At 43.9% G+C, this 12628-nt stretch overlaps 1 protein-coding gene across 2 annotated transcripts in view; it reads left to right on the top strand.

Annotated features, from left to right (window-relative positions):
* The window catches only part of ERCC2 (ERCC excision repair 2, TFIIH core complex helicase subunit), a 1037455-nt gene that overhangs the window by 559833 nt on the left and 464994 nt on the right, over positions 1–12628 (top strand). For both annotated transcript variants that reach the window (XM_069644679.1, XM_069644680.1), the window contains exon 14: positions 7876–7945. In XM_069644679.1, coding sequence (XP_069500780.1) covers positions 7876–7945 — 70 coding nt within the window. The remainder of the gene's footprint in view (positions 1–7875; positions 7946–12628) is intronic.

The raw sequence follows: 12628 nt of genomic DNA, 5'->3' as shown, positions 1-12628 counted from the left end.
TTTGGTGATTTTGGCATTTATCTTACTACGTGTGTGCAAATAGAATATGTATCAGCTTGAGCACAAAGTAACACTTAAAGTAGCGCATCTCATTCACATTTAACTATACTGAATACATATAAAAATTAAAACATTGCGCCAACTTCTCTGCACCCCCAGTCACAAATATGGCATGCGCAAAGTGACCCCCTCTTCATCATTTGGACCTTTTCTGACCAACCCTACAAAACTTAATACAACAAATACCTTTTTATACCGCCGGTTGGCAGATGACAGACAGAATGGTTATCCGCCTTATCGGCATGATGTCCTTCATCTTCATAGTGCCACATGCAAGGCTTCATATGGTCCAGTACAAGAGTTGCTAGCGAAACACTGGTCACAGGCAGAAGACAATCGAGATGATCTAATGGAGGTTTCGCAAACACTGGTGTCAGCACTTCAATGATGGACAAAAGAAAACATGTTCCAGGAAAAACTTTTTGTCAACCCACCAACACACCTCAGAGTCAAATCAGACGCATCACTCTCAATTTGGGGATCTCATTAGCTCCACCAAACAGCACAAGGGATGTGCACACACAAATCTGCCATGAAACATATCAACACTCTAGAGTTGCTAGCAGTTTGCAAAGCACTACAAGCTTTCTAATTAAGCAATAGAACCCGAGGAGGGGGGGGATTACTGGTCTGGTAAAGTCCTGGTGCATTGCTGACAAGCCTGACCCAAGCGAGGGCTTTAACGTAAGCCCTGGGGCATTACAGACCGGTAATGCCTCCCCCCCCTGAGGGTTCTATGCTATAAGTACCCTGGCACGTTGTACCTGGGTTTTAATAGTCCATTTTCTCGAGTTGGGAAATGACGTGAAAGCCATTTCTCAACTCAAGGGGAAAAAATGGCTGACGTGGATCGGGGGCAAACAAGGTACATTTAGTCCCTTCTCCATTTCCATGGGGGCTGTTCATGTGGTGGAGATGCGCCGGAAACAGTACTGTTTCTGGCACCAGTGAGGGATAGAGCAGCATAGGTAAGTGGGGTTGGAGTGGGGAGGGAGGCCGGCCAGGGGAAACGGAAAGCACACATACCTTGGTTCCGGGTGACCAACCGAAACAAACATTTTAAGGGGCGCTTGTATTGTACACGTTCTTATTTATATTTTTTATACATATGTAGAACTGTCATGTATTTGTGGTAACAGCAGTGGTTACAAAAGGCCCATTGAAAAATGCGGAAACTATAGACAGATATCTTTGTTAAATGTGGATCTGAAGATCTTTAGTAAAATAGGGTCAAATCGGTTGATGGATTGTATAGGAGGTCTAATTGATGAATCACAGGCAGGCTTTACTCCAGGTAGATTTGGATACAATAATATTAGGACTGTGTTGGATGTTATGGGTGCGCATAATGGTAGGGGAACAGGTGGGTTATAGGTTTTTTTGATGCTGAAAAAGCCTACGATAGAGTTAATTGGAAGGATCTGGAATTTACACTGATGAAAATGGGGATTGGTCCAGTATTTATGCGAATGATTGTTTGTATTCATAATGATATTACGGCAAAAGTGCTTGTTAATGGGTTAATTTCCAAATCCTTTCCTTGTCTTAAGGTAACAGGCAGGGATGCCCTTTGTCGCCGTGTTTGTTCAATTTGGCTTTGGAACCACTAGCAGCATATATTAAGCAGTGTAAGGAAATTAAGGGACTGTGATGGAAATACAGAGGTTAAATGTTATTTTATGCAGATGATATAATGATGATGAAGAGGTTGGGAAATTGTTGGGACATAAAGTAAATTGGGACAAAACTAAAAATGTTCCTTTATCCAGGACATGTGATAGAAATGTAACTGTAGATGGTCTCCTGAGGGAGTCAAGTATCTGGACATACATATAATTAGTGATCTGAACAAAATAGTTCAATACAACATTGATAAAACGATAGACAAAATTGTGATGACTATTAAAAAATGGGAAAGGTTGAATTTGAATCTGTGGGCAAAAATGTACGCGATTAAAATTGTTCTGTTACCGAAGGTAATATACATTATAAAATCAATACCTCTACTGGTTTCAAAGAAACTATTACAGAAGATTTAAAAAGTTTTTCAATGTTTTTTGGGGCAATAAGTAAGGGACCACGTATCCCAAAATATATCTTGATACGGGATGTTATGGAAGGTGGATTTGGTTACCCAGATTTGATGAAATATTATAAGCCTTTTTAAGAAAAGTTCACATTATTTTGATACAGAGGATGTTAAAGGCCCGATTTGGTTATGCATAGAGAGAGAGATTTGTGATCCTGATCAGTTTGATAATCTTTATACAATGGGAAAACTGTTGACGAAAAGGTTAAAATTCGAATCGATAGTAGCGGCTAGGCAGGCTTTAATGACTTGGTTCAGAGAGAATGGTCAAAGTTTTGGTTTTAGTTATGATGCATCCATTTGGCATAATTAGGCAGTACAACTTAATAATAGATGTTTGCATTGGCAGAGGTGGGTCAGGAAGGATGTTTTGAAAATAAGTGATTTACTAGATAGAGAAAGAATACTGAGTTTTGAGGAGCTGCAAGATAAGTTTAGCTTGGGGAGGAGGTAGCTGAGTACATATATACATTTGATCTCATTAATCAATCAAAGGATAAGTATGATTAATAATATGCTGGAAGGCAGACCAGAGATTTGTAAGTTGTTGGTTGGACAAGAATACAATGTACCTATGTATATGTGTTTCATGCATATGGAAAAAAAACTATATAGAAGCATGGACTAAGCTAAAAGAGACTTGGTCGAATGACGTTAACGTGGTCATATCGGAGGACGAATAGAAGGATCTTCTTAGAGTGGGCACGAAGTCGGGAATGGATATGGGTTTACGTCTAATTAGGCAGAAGGTAGTTGGTAGGATTTATTGGACACCAGTAAAGATGTTTAAGTTGAAACTAAGGATAGATGAGAGATGCTGGAGCTGTGGTAGTGGTAGAGCTACCCTATTACATTTGCTCTGGAATTGCCCGAGAGTACAAGACTTTTGGAAGGAAATTATTAACAGAATGTATATGATTTTTGGTATAACCATTCAGCGGTCGGCTGCTAATGTGATTTTGCTTCTGCATAAAGGAAGATGTGCAACTAATAGAAGGCATAATGTCTGGATTGATAAAGCTATGGTGGTAGCGATTAAGTTGATTCTTAGAGTCTGGAGGACTAGGAAGAAAATTAATGTGGAAGATTGGCTAGTGGAACTACAGATTTTGTCTAAATATGAAAGAATCTCTTTCAAAGACAAAGGTCGAGAAGATAATTATCTTTTGCTGTGGGGCTCATTTAATGCCTTATATGACTAATAAAGAATTGAGATAGAGGGAAGAGAGGAGGGAGAGTGGGAGGATCACCCCCTTTTTTTCTCCTCTTTTTTTCTTTTTTTGTTCCATGTGATGTTTTGTATGTTTGTGTGAAGTATTATATTTGGTCTCTTCTATTATTCCCATAGGATTGTAATGTGTTGGTGTTAAATATTGTGGGGTTTAATTTGATTATAGACTATTATTGCCATGATGACATAGGTTATTGTTTGCAACTTTTTATAGTTGGTGTATTTTACTGGAAACTGTGTGATGAATATGTACTTTGATGAAAAATCTAATAAATATTTTTTTTTTAAAGAAGGCAAATGTCATTATATATAAACAAAAACACAAAATGGTGAATGCCAAGTCTGTCATTCAATCACTTGTGAATTCATTTTTAACTAGTTTTCACGGGCAAGTTTAGGCAACAACTTTAGTCCTGAACAAAAGAAATTCATCTCTTGCATGATTTAAACAAAGAAATTCATATCTTGAATTGGCAAAAATATATATCTTTGCCGACACGTGTTTTGACGTGTTAGTGCCTGATCAATTCAGTCTAATTCACTGGCCTCAATTAGTTAGTCAGGGTACTTCAATGGCCCGGCTACGTCTCGTCAGGGCAAATGGATGTGTTCAAAAGCCTAAAGATTAAAGGAAACTAACTGTAATCACTAATCTCTGACTATACCTAGATGTAGGATTTGTCAATGAAATGTGAATTGTCATTTAATTAAACAGTTTGTGAAAGTCCAAATAAAGGTGAGGGTAAGCGTAGCATGGGGATAAAATTAACCCTTTGGGTAGTAAACCCTAGCACCTAGAGTGGTGGCGGGAAGGGGGGGAACAAAAAATTGGGGAGATCTAATTGTCAAACCCAAAACACCGGTAATGGACACAGTCCCAAAATATGTGGGTGCACATCTTTGCCCAAATGTGGTTCCTCCATAAATATCAGAAAGAAAGGTGCAATAATAGCGAAATAGAAAGCACCAAAATGTGTCTAGGGACACAGAGCCGCAATCCGATTACTGGTGAACCCAGACACTAAATTAAAGCGGTACTCGCATATCCTAGATTTAAGTCTTGGCCCGAAGCAGGTAAATGTAGTATGTCGGTGCATTGATCTGACTTCCTTACAGTTGTTCCGTAATATAGGTACAAAAAGAAGGAACACAGACTTAAACAAAAACAAAAAAACTTCTGTGTGTGTGCTAGGAATTTGTCTCACTGTGTCATGCTGCTTAAAGCTTGGTTCTGAGGAGGCGCAGAGCGTGGACCTGTTCTGAGCTTCTAATTGGCTGGGAGGCTGCCACAACCCCCTCGCTGGGTACTAACATCAGTTAATTGGGGAGAATGTGCTAATAGTTAACAGTCCACAAAACAGCCATGTTTACGAACTTGGCTGGACTCGCTCCCTCACTCTGTCCACACTAGCACAGAAGATCTGGAACTGGAGCCTCCAAGGAGGAATACATCTCCAATCTCAACATGTTCCTTGCAGACACTCTAAGCAGAATCATATATCAGCCCTCAGAACACAAGTGGGAGTTACATTTTGGCATTCCAAGGGACAACCAAACCTAGAACTATTTGCCACAAAAGAAAACGCAAAGTGCCTTTGCTGTGGATCACTTAGTCAGGGATATTTGCTTACGCTTTTCCTCCTACCCCACTCTTAAACAGAGTACTTCACAAGATCTACCAGGAGAGGTTAACAATGATTATAATGGCTCCAATGTGGGCTCATCAGACCCGGTTTTCCCACCTCTTCAAGATGTCCATTCGCCCACTAGTGAAACTAACATGTCTTTACAACATGTCACAGAATCAGGGGTTAACCCTATATCCTCAACCTCAAGCAATCAACTACGCAGCTTGGCTCCTCAGACATAGGGCCTCATTACACGGTAGGCGGTAACCATGGCGCTATTAGTGCCATGGTTGCCGCCGGTACCGTACCGAGTCCGCCTTGGTGGATGGCGGAATTACCGCCCTACTCCAAGGTGAGCGGGGGCGGTAATTCCCCATTCTCCAAGGCCCTTCCCCATTCCCATTTTTGCCCCTATAGGGCATAATGGGAATGGGGAAGGTGCTAATTACAGTACCGCAAATTGCGGTACCGTAATGAGCTCCGAGGTCCCTTTGCGGGTCCCGTCCTTAACGCCTGGAAAAAACAGGCGTTAAGGGAGGACCCGCAAAGGGACCTCGTAGTAAGGCGGTAAGGGTTTACCAGTACCGGTACCCTTACCGGTACCGGTAAACCCTTACCGCACAACGTGTAATGAGGCCCATAGAATTTGGTCACCTTAATTTGTTTTCAGATGCATGGAAATTCTGAAGAAGCCTGTAAGCCCAACACTAGACACTGCTATTTTAGCATATGGCAAAAATGTGTAGTATGCTGTAAAAAATCAATGTCAACCCAATTGACTGGTCACCATCACATATAGTGCACTACCTATTGCACATATTAGACCCAGGTCTTGTTTTTAATTCATGAATAGTCCATCTTGCAGCCTTATCTGCTTATACAACTTCAACTTTGCAAAGTAAAGTTTCTTGGTGGAGAGTTGCAGTCATCACAGCCTTCATGGAAGGAATAAAAAGGCTTTACCCTCAGATTGCAAACCCACCCCCAGGATGAGATTTAAATATTGTCCTTAGCAAACTCATGCCCCCGCACACCCCTTTTTAACCAAATGCATAAAGCAAGCCTCGAAAATCTCACTGACAAGGTCGCTTTCTTATAGCAATTACATCTATTTGGAGAGTAAGTGAGCTTCAGGCATTGTCGGTGACAGGACACTTTGTCACAATACACAAAAACAAGGGGGCCTCACCTAAATACATTTCTAAGTTAAATGTGATCCAATCAATTCAACTGCCAGCTTTCTTTCAAAATCCTCCGAATTCATGCGAAAGAGCACTCCACACACTGGATGTTCGAAAAAGGCAGTCATGTACTTCTTCAAGAAGACTAAACCCTCAATAAAACGGAACAGTTCTTTGTTTCCTTAGCAGCCGGGGGAGAAGAGGACCCTATCCCAAAAGATACTATCGCTACTAGATGGATCATAAAATGCATCTTGCACTGTTACACATTGTCAAACAAGACACTGCAATTTATGCCTAAAGCACACTCCACCCATGGTACTGGGGCTATGTTAGCATTCATTGCTAACATGCCTCTATAAGGTATCTGCAAGCCTGCCACATGGAATTCAGTACAGACTTTCACACAACATTGTTGTGTTGACACACATGCCAGGAATGACTCACAGGTGGAACTAGAAATGCTAAAACATGTGCTTGTCTTGGTTCCTTGTATCAACCCACCACCTTCTTCTGGTACTGCTTGCTAGTAGTCTATACAAAGCATGTGATTCTAAGCAGATCCACAAGCCTCAGAAGACCCATATTACATATCTGTAATTGCCTTTCTGATGCTTGTATGTGCTTAGATTCACATGTGCCCATCCATCCTCCCTGAGTTGGGAGAAGCACCTGGTTTTTTTAAGTGAGGTTTTTCAAACAATTCTTCACATTCACACTTCACTATGCACTCCACGCAACCTCAGGTCAGAAAAATAACAATCTGAGGATCTCAACGCATGAGGGGTCATGGGTACAGTACACGTCACAGTAGAGCTAGTATTACAGGAATGCTCAGTCGACGTCCCTTTTCACAATCAAAAATAAATCATGTAATACTCTGCACCAACCACTAGATGTCAGCCTAGGCAAAACATGTACATATAGGCAGGTACATGCATCAGAAAGACTATTACAGTTATGTAATGTGTCATATCCATATATAATTAAGTCTGTTTTCTTATGTTCTTTTAATGGTGAGGTGCGGTTGGAGTAAGGGATGTTGTGTGTGTTGAATTCTCCAGATGATTGTGTACGGTAAATGGTATATCCATTACTTCCTTTTGTCCCTCCTTTCATGCACATGTGCTCTATGTTGGGTGTGCTGGTTGTGGGTGGTTTTGAGCGTTGTGCAGTAAAGTGAATTTGGTTTGTTCTTTAGACTAATGTGCCCATCAGATGTTTGTGCGCCGGTTGAGGATGTTTGTGTTGTGAGTGGTATAAACATCATATTTGTTTATCCTCTGCACCTATATATCAATATTTAAACATTACAAACTGAATATCTCAAATTAGGCTGGTGCGATTCTTGAAATTTAGCCCAATACCTAGGTATATGTCAAAAATCTTAAAAATCAAAGCAGACAATTTTAAGAGTTCTTTTTTTCTCAGCAATTGTTTTAGGCATTCCATGTAGGCCATGCGAACGTCGACCGATTGAGAGAAGTCTTTTGGCTGTGGTGTTTTAGAAATTGTATTATTGTGGTATCTGTCCTCTCAGGTACCCTTTGTACCACAACATGATTACTACTTGGTGCTGCTGAAGTAGGGGAAGATTCTGTCCATTTCATCAGCTATGATTGAACCTTTGACAATCTAAAAGGGATTCTGTGATGCTCATTGGGTTTTGTCTCTCGCTTTCCTCAGCTGCATGGATGCATCCATTGCTATCAAGCCCATCTTCGAGAGGTTCCAGTCAGTAATCATTACTTCAGGGGTAAGTGATATTGGGGTGGGTGAATATGATTCAATTATGTGACCCATAACGTGTACCGAGATTTCAGAATATGTGATCATTCGCATCGTTGGTGCATGTGTAAAAAAATAAACCTGAGCTCCAGTAAAGAGTCTCCCTCGGGACTCTTTCACGACCTCTGCGACTCTCTCTCTCACTCTCTATTCTCCCATCTGGGCCGACTCATTCTGCAGGGCACACTCTTGATGCTCTGATCTCTTCTGACCTTCCCCTCTCTGTCCCTCTCTCCACTCCCCTCTCCTGGAGTGATCACTTTCTCCTATCCTCCCATCTCACCTTCTCTACCCCACGGGCAAAGCCACCCTCATCACTGCCACCCTCCTTCTCGGTCATCCGACCCATGAAGCGCGTGTCAGTTGAGGCTTTCGCTGCCACCTTCTCGCCCCCTTCGGCTGACTCCCACCCTGACACAGCCCTTTCCATTCTCCACTCTGCTATATCTGATACTCTTGATATCCTTGCCCCTGTCATGAGAATCCGCCTGAAGCCCAAAGCCAAATGTAACTCCTGGTATGACTCGGATCTCGTCACCCTTAAACGCAAGTGCAGGCTGGCAGAGAGGAAATGGCGTGCTTTATGTTCATCCTCTGACAAACTGGCCTGCCGCCTGCTCCAAAGGCAATACCGGCTCTCCGTTCTCACCAAGAAGAGAGCCCTAATCCAAGCCCGCATCTCTGCGGCATCTAACAATTCGGCCGAACTCTTTAAAATCAGCAAGGAGCTGGCCAACCCTTCTGCAGTCTCTACCTCTCCTGTCCCCACCCAGACTCTCTGCACGGCACTGGCCTCTCACTTCATCTCAAAAACTCCTGTCCTCACTCTCCTCCTATCACCTCCCCCCCTCTATTCCCTGCTCTTCCTCTGGCCCTTCTGCAGCCACCCCTCCTTCCTCCTTCTCTGCCTTTCCCCTTTTTTCTGCTGACGAGGTTTCGAGACAAGTCCGATCTATGAAAGTCTCGTCAAAACAGGTCCACCCCTGTTCCTCCAAAACTATCAAGGACCACATCGACTCCTTGGCTCCTGCCCTGGCTGACTTCTGCAATCACTCCTTGCCTCTGGAGTCTACCCATCCCCCCTCAAGCACTCCCTTGTGCTACCCTTTCTTAAAAAACACTCTTCCGACCCCTCCTCCCTGGCTAACTATCACCCAATCTCTATCACTCCCTTCCTGGGCAAGCTCCTGGAGAAACTGGCCATCTCCCAGCTTAATCTCCATGCTGAATCTGTTGGTAGTCTTCATGACCATCAGTCTGGCTTCAGAGCTGCCAGAAGCATGGAAACCGCTCTCCTGAACATCCGCGAGGACCTGCTCTCAAACCTTGACTCTAACACCCCATGTGTTCTCATTTTGCTCGTTCTCTCTTCTGCCTTTGATACTGTCAACAACACCATCCTGCTCAACCGTCTCCGTGATAACCTGGGTATCACTGGTCAGGCTCTGGCGTGGCTGACCTCTTTCCTCTCCAATCGACCCTCCCAGGTCCAACTGGGGTCCTTCCTCTCTGACATCTTTTTCTCTACCTATGGTGTCCCCCAGGGATCTAACCTCTCTCCCTGGCTGTTCAACCAGTATCTGGCACTTCTTGCCCACCGCATCGCTGCTCTCTGTCCCAACTTTCAGTGCTATGCGGATGATAACCAGCTCATTTCCAGGTTACCCTCAGCCTCCTCTTCCCCTTCCCTCACCTCTGACTGTCTTTCTGCTATCCATGAATGGTGTGCCGCCAACGACCTCTGCCTTAATGCCAGTAAGACTGAGATTCTACTCATCGGCTCACCCACTCCCTCCTTCCCTGCAGCTCTCTGGCCGGCCTCTCTTGGCCCTCTTCCTGCTCCTACCTGCAAGGCAAAAAACCTCAGGGTCATCTTCGACTCCACTCTCTCCTTCTCTCCTTACATCTCTGACGTCTCTAAGAAGGCACACTACCCAGCTACACCTCCTCAGAGGTATCCTTCCTTTCCTCTCCTTCCCCCAGAATCTCACTGTCACTAGAGCCCTGGTTCTCTCAAAGCTGGACTACTGTAACAGCCTCTATCTAAATCTGTCTGCCTCTACTCTCTACCCTTTGCAACTCATCCAGAACAGGACTGCGAGACTTGTCCTTGGCCTCAAGCCCAGGTACCGTATCTCTCCAGGACTGAAATCACTACACTGGCTCCTAGTGGCTGCGAGGATTAAGTTCAAAACCCTCTGCATTGTCCACAAGGTCTTCTGGGGCCTTGGGCCAAAATACCTTCAACTCTCTCTTCCTAAATATCTTCCTTCTCGAGCTCTTCGCTCATCCGCCTCCAACTCCCACAGGGTCAGCCGCTTCTCCAAGCAACGAGTTGGGGGTAGATCTCTCTCCGCAGCAGGGGCCTCCCTCTGGAACAGCCTTCCTGCCTCCCTGAAACTTGAGGAGAACCATCTCCGGTTCCGGAAGCACCTCAAAACCTTCCTCTTTGCCTCCGCTTTCTTTTCCTGTACTGCACTTTCCCCTCTGCTTTTCCCCTTGCACTTTTCCCTTCCCCTCTACACTTGCACTTGCGCGATTTGAATGACACCTGGCCTAGTAGGATCGTTGTCTGTCTCCCCTTGTTGCCCCCCCGCCTTGTCGCACCTTGAAACACTTGTGTATAGGCGCGTTACAAATGCCATATCATATCATATTATACGTGAATAGTCCTCTTTTTTGAAAGAGTCCCTTAGGACAATTAATTGAGTTAGACATTTTGCAGTCAGTTACTGTTGATTAAGCTCTGCTTGCGCCAAATATGTCGAACCTGCAGCTATCTTTGCTTATTTTTCCTATCTCAGAGTGATTACATTGCTATTACAAATATGCTAAATATTGCCACTGTATCAGCCCTTTCATCAAGGATGGTGCTCTTTTACCTGCAAAGTATCGGCCTCGATCGGTCACTATATTCAAGCTGAAGACATAGATATGTTCCATATCTTTTTTTTAATTTTTGTGGTTCCTATGTTTTCATTTAAAGCAGTGATTCCCACAGCCATATCTACTAGCAGCAGTTTGTGCCTTTTCTGACTTTTTGGCAAAGGGAAGGTGGCAGTGCGCATTCACTCCCTGACAACTTGTGCCTTTTTGTGTTCTATTTACATTGTATTGTTTGGGTGCAGAAAGTGAAACGCCCTAGCAATATGATAAGCAGCCCGACGCCCAAAAATCCTGAATTGCCTACTGGTTTTGTCAAGCTTAATTTTGTTAATTTCACAGACACATTTTTTGCTTCTAATTACCAAAAATCTTGGCATGCTGATGTACTGTGCTCCTGTTTTGTTCATTATGCTTGTACGGGACAGTTGGTATAGATGTTATTTTAGCCACTTTCCCTCCATAGACTTCAACGGGAAACCCCATTTTCTGCTGCTTTTCTTTCCTTTGGAGGCCAGTGATGCCTTTTTACTTCACCGGCCTTGCTAAGATCATCTGTTTTGGGGGCACTGATCAGTCCTCATAGCTATCGTTGCAGGAAAACACTTGTTCTCCATGGTAGAATTCTCTTGTTGGTTTTCTCCTGCACACATCAACTTCTGTGACATGTAGTAAGGACACTTTCTGTTCTAGTAACTTTTGTTATTTGTAACTGTTTGGTTGTTAACATGTGTCTGGGATGGGCTGATGGCAACGGATACGTTTTTGTTGTCTCATGCACTTAGGAATTTTACTGCTTAATGACCATTAGAGTACTGAATACTCTAAAACGAGTGTGCCACATATGTTTGCCTGCCCTTCGGCCATCTTATTGTTTGGCCTTCTTCCTGCTCTCGAGGAGCTGGGATTGTCATACATGGGAACGCCTTTCTCGGGTAAAGCTTCTGCTTTCCTGGGTAAAGTGGAGGTCTGTCTGTGGGGCAGGATGTGGTGGCTGGGACTGTCTGGTCCCAGTCCACATCCATGTCAAAGTGTGTCTGTTGCTGGGCAGACGTGTTGGCCAGAGGCTGTCCAAGATTGGACAGCTCCTGCCAGTTTGAATGATGCAGATCCTCTCCAACTCAGTCTTTGCAAAAGCAGGATGCACCAGTACCAACCACCCCTCCAGCGGCACCCCAGCCACACAGAAGATGACACTGCAGGTCCAGTGGATCCCTTGGTGGGGTAGAGGGTTAGGGTGTTGCTGGTTGGATAGGTAGGGGAGTTTTAGGGTAACCAGGAAGAGTTTTAGGAAGTGGTTGTGGATGGGTAGGGGGATGGTAGGGTAAGCTGATCTCTGGGTTCCTTCTCTTGCCTGCCCATACGCGTCACCCTCTCTCAAATACACCTCAAGCATTCTTTGCTATAATGCCCCTAAGTCCGGAGTGTCTAGCACCCTCAGCGCAACACACAGACATGCACTAGATGCTGGTTGTCCTCACCAACATCAAAAGACTAGTTTCTTCACTAGCCCCCTGTTAATCACTTGCCTAACAGTGTTAATTAGCACACATTAATACATGCACATGGGAGTCACATTAGTACACAGCATAGGTCAGTGCAGTTCACAAACAAAAATGATTATCTGTAGAAGTCTTGGCGTGCGAGTAGCTGGGTCACAATGTCAGTGTTGGGTGGGCCGCTCTGTGTGCCACAAGGAAAGCATATTAATCAGAATGCACCCTGTATATAAGCATTTACCAACATAACCCCTGATAAGCGTGAGCTT

The sequence above is a fragment of the Ambystoma mexicanum genome, chromosome 2p (assembly GCF_040938575.1).
Source record: "Ambystoma mexicanum isolate Mex_15411 chromosome 2p, UKY_AmexF1_1, whole genome shotgun sequence".
NCBI lineage: Eukaryota > Metazoa > Chordata > Amphibia > Caudata > Ambystomatidae > Ambystoma > Ambystoma mexicanum.
This window is presented reverse-complemented; position numbering and strand designations above follow the sequence as displayed.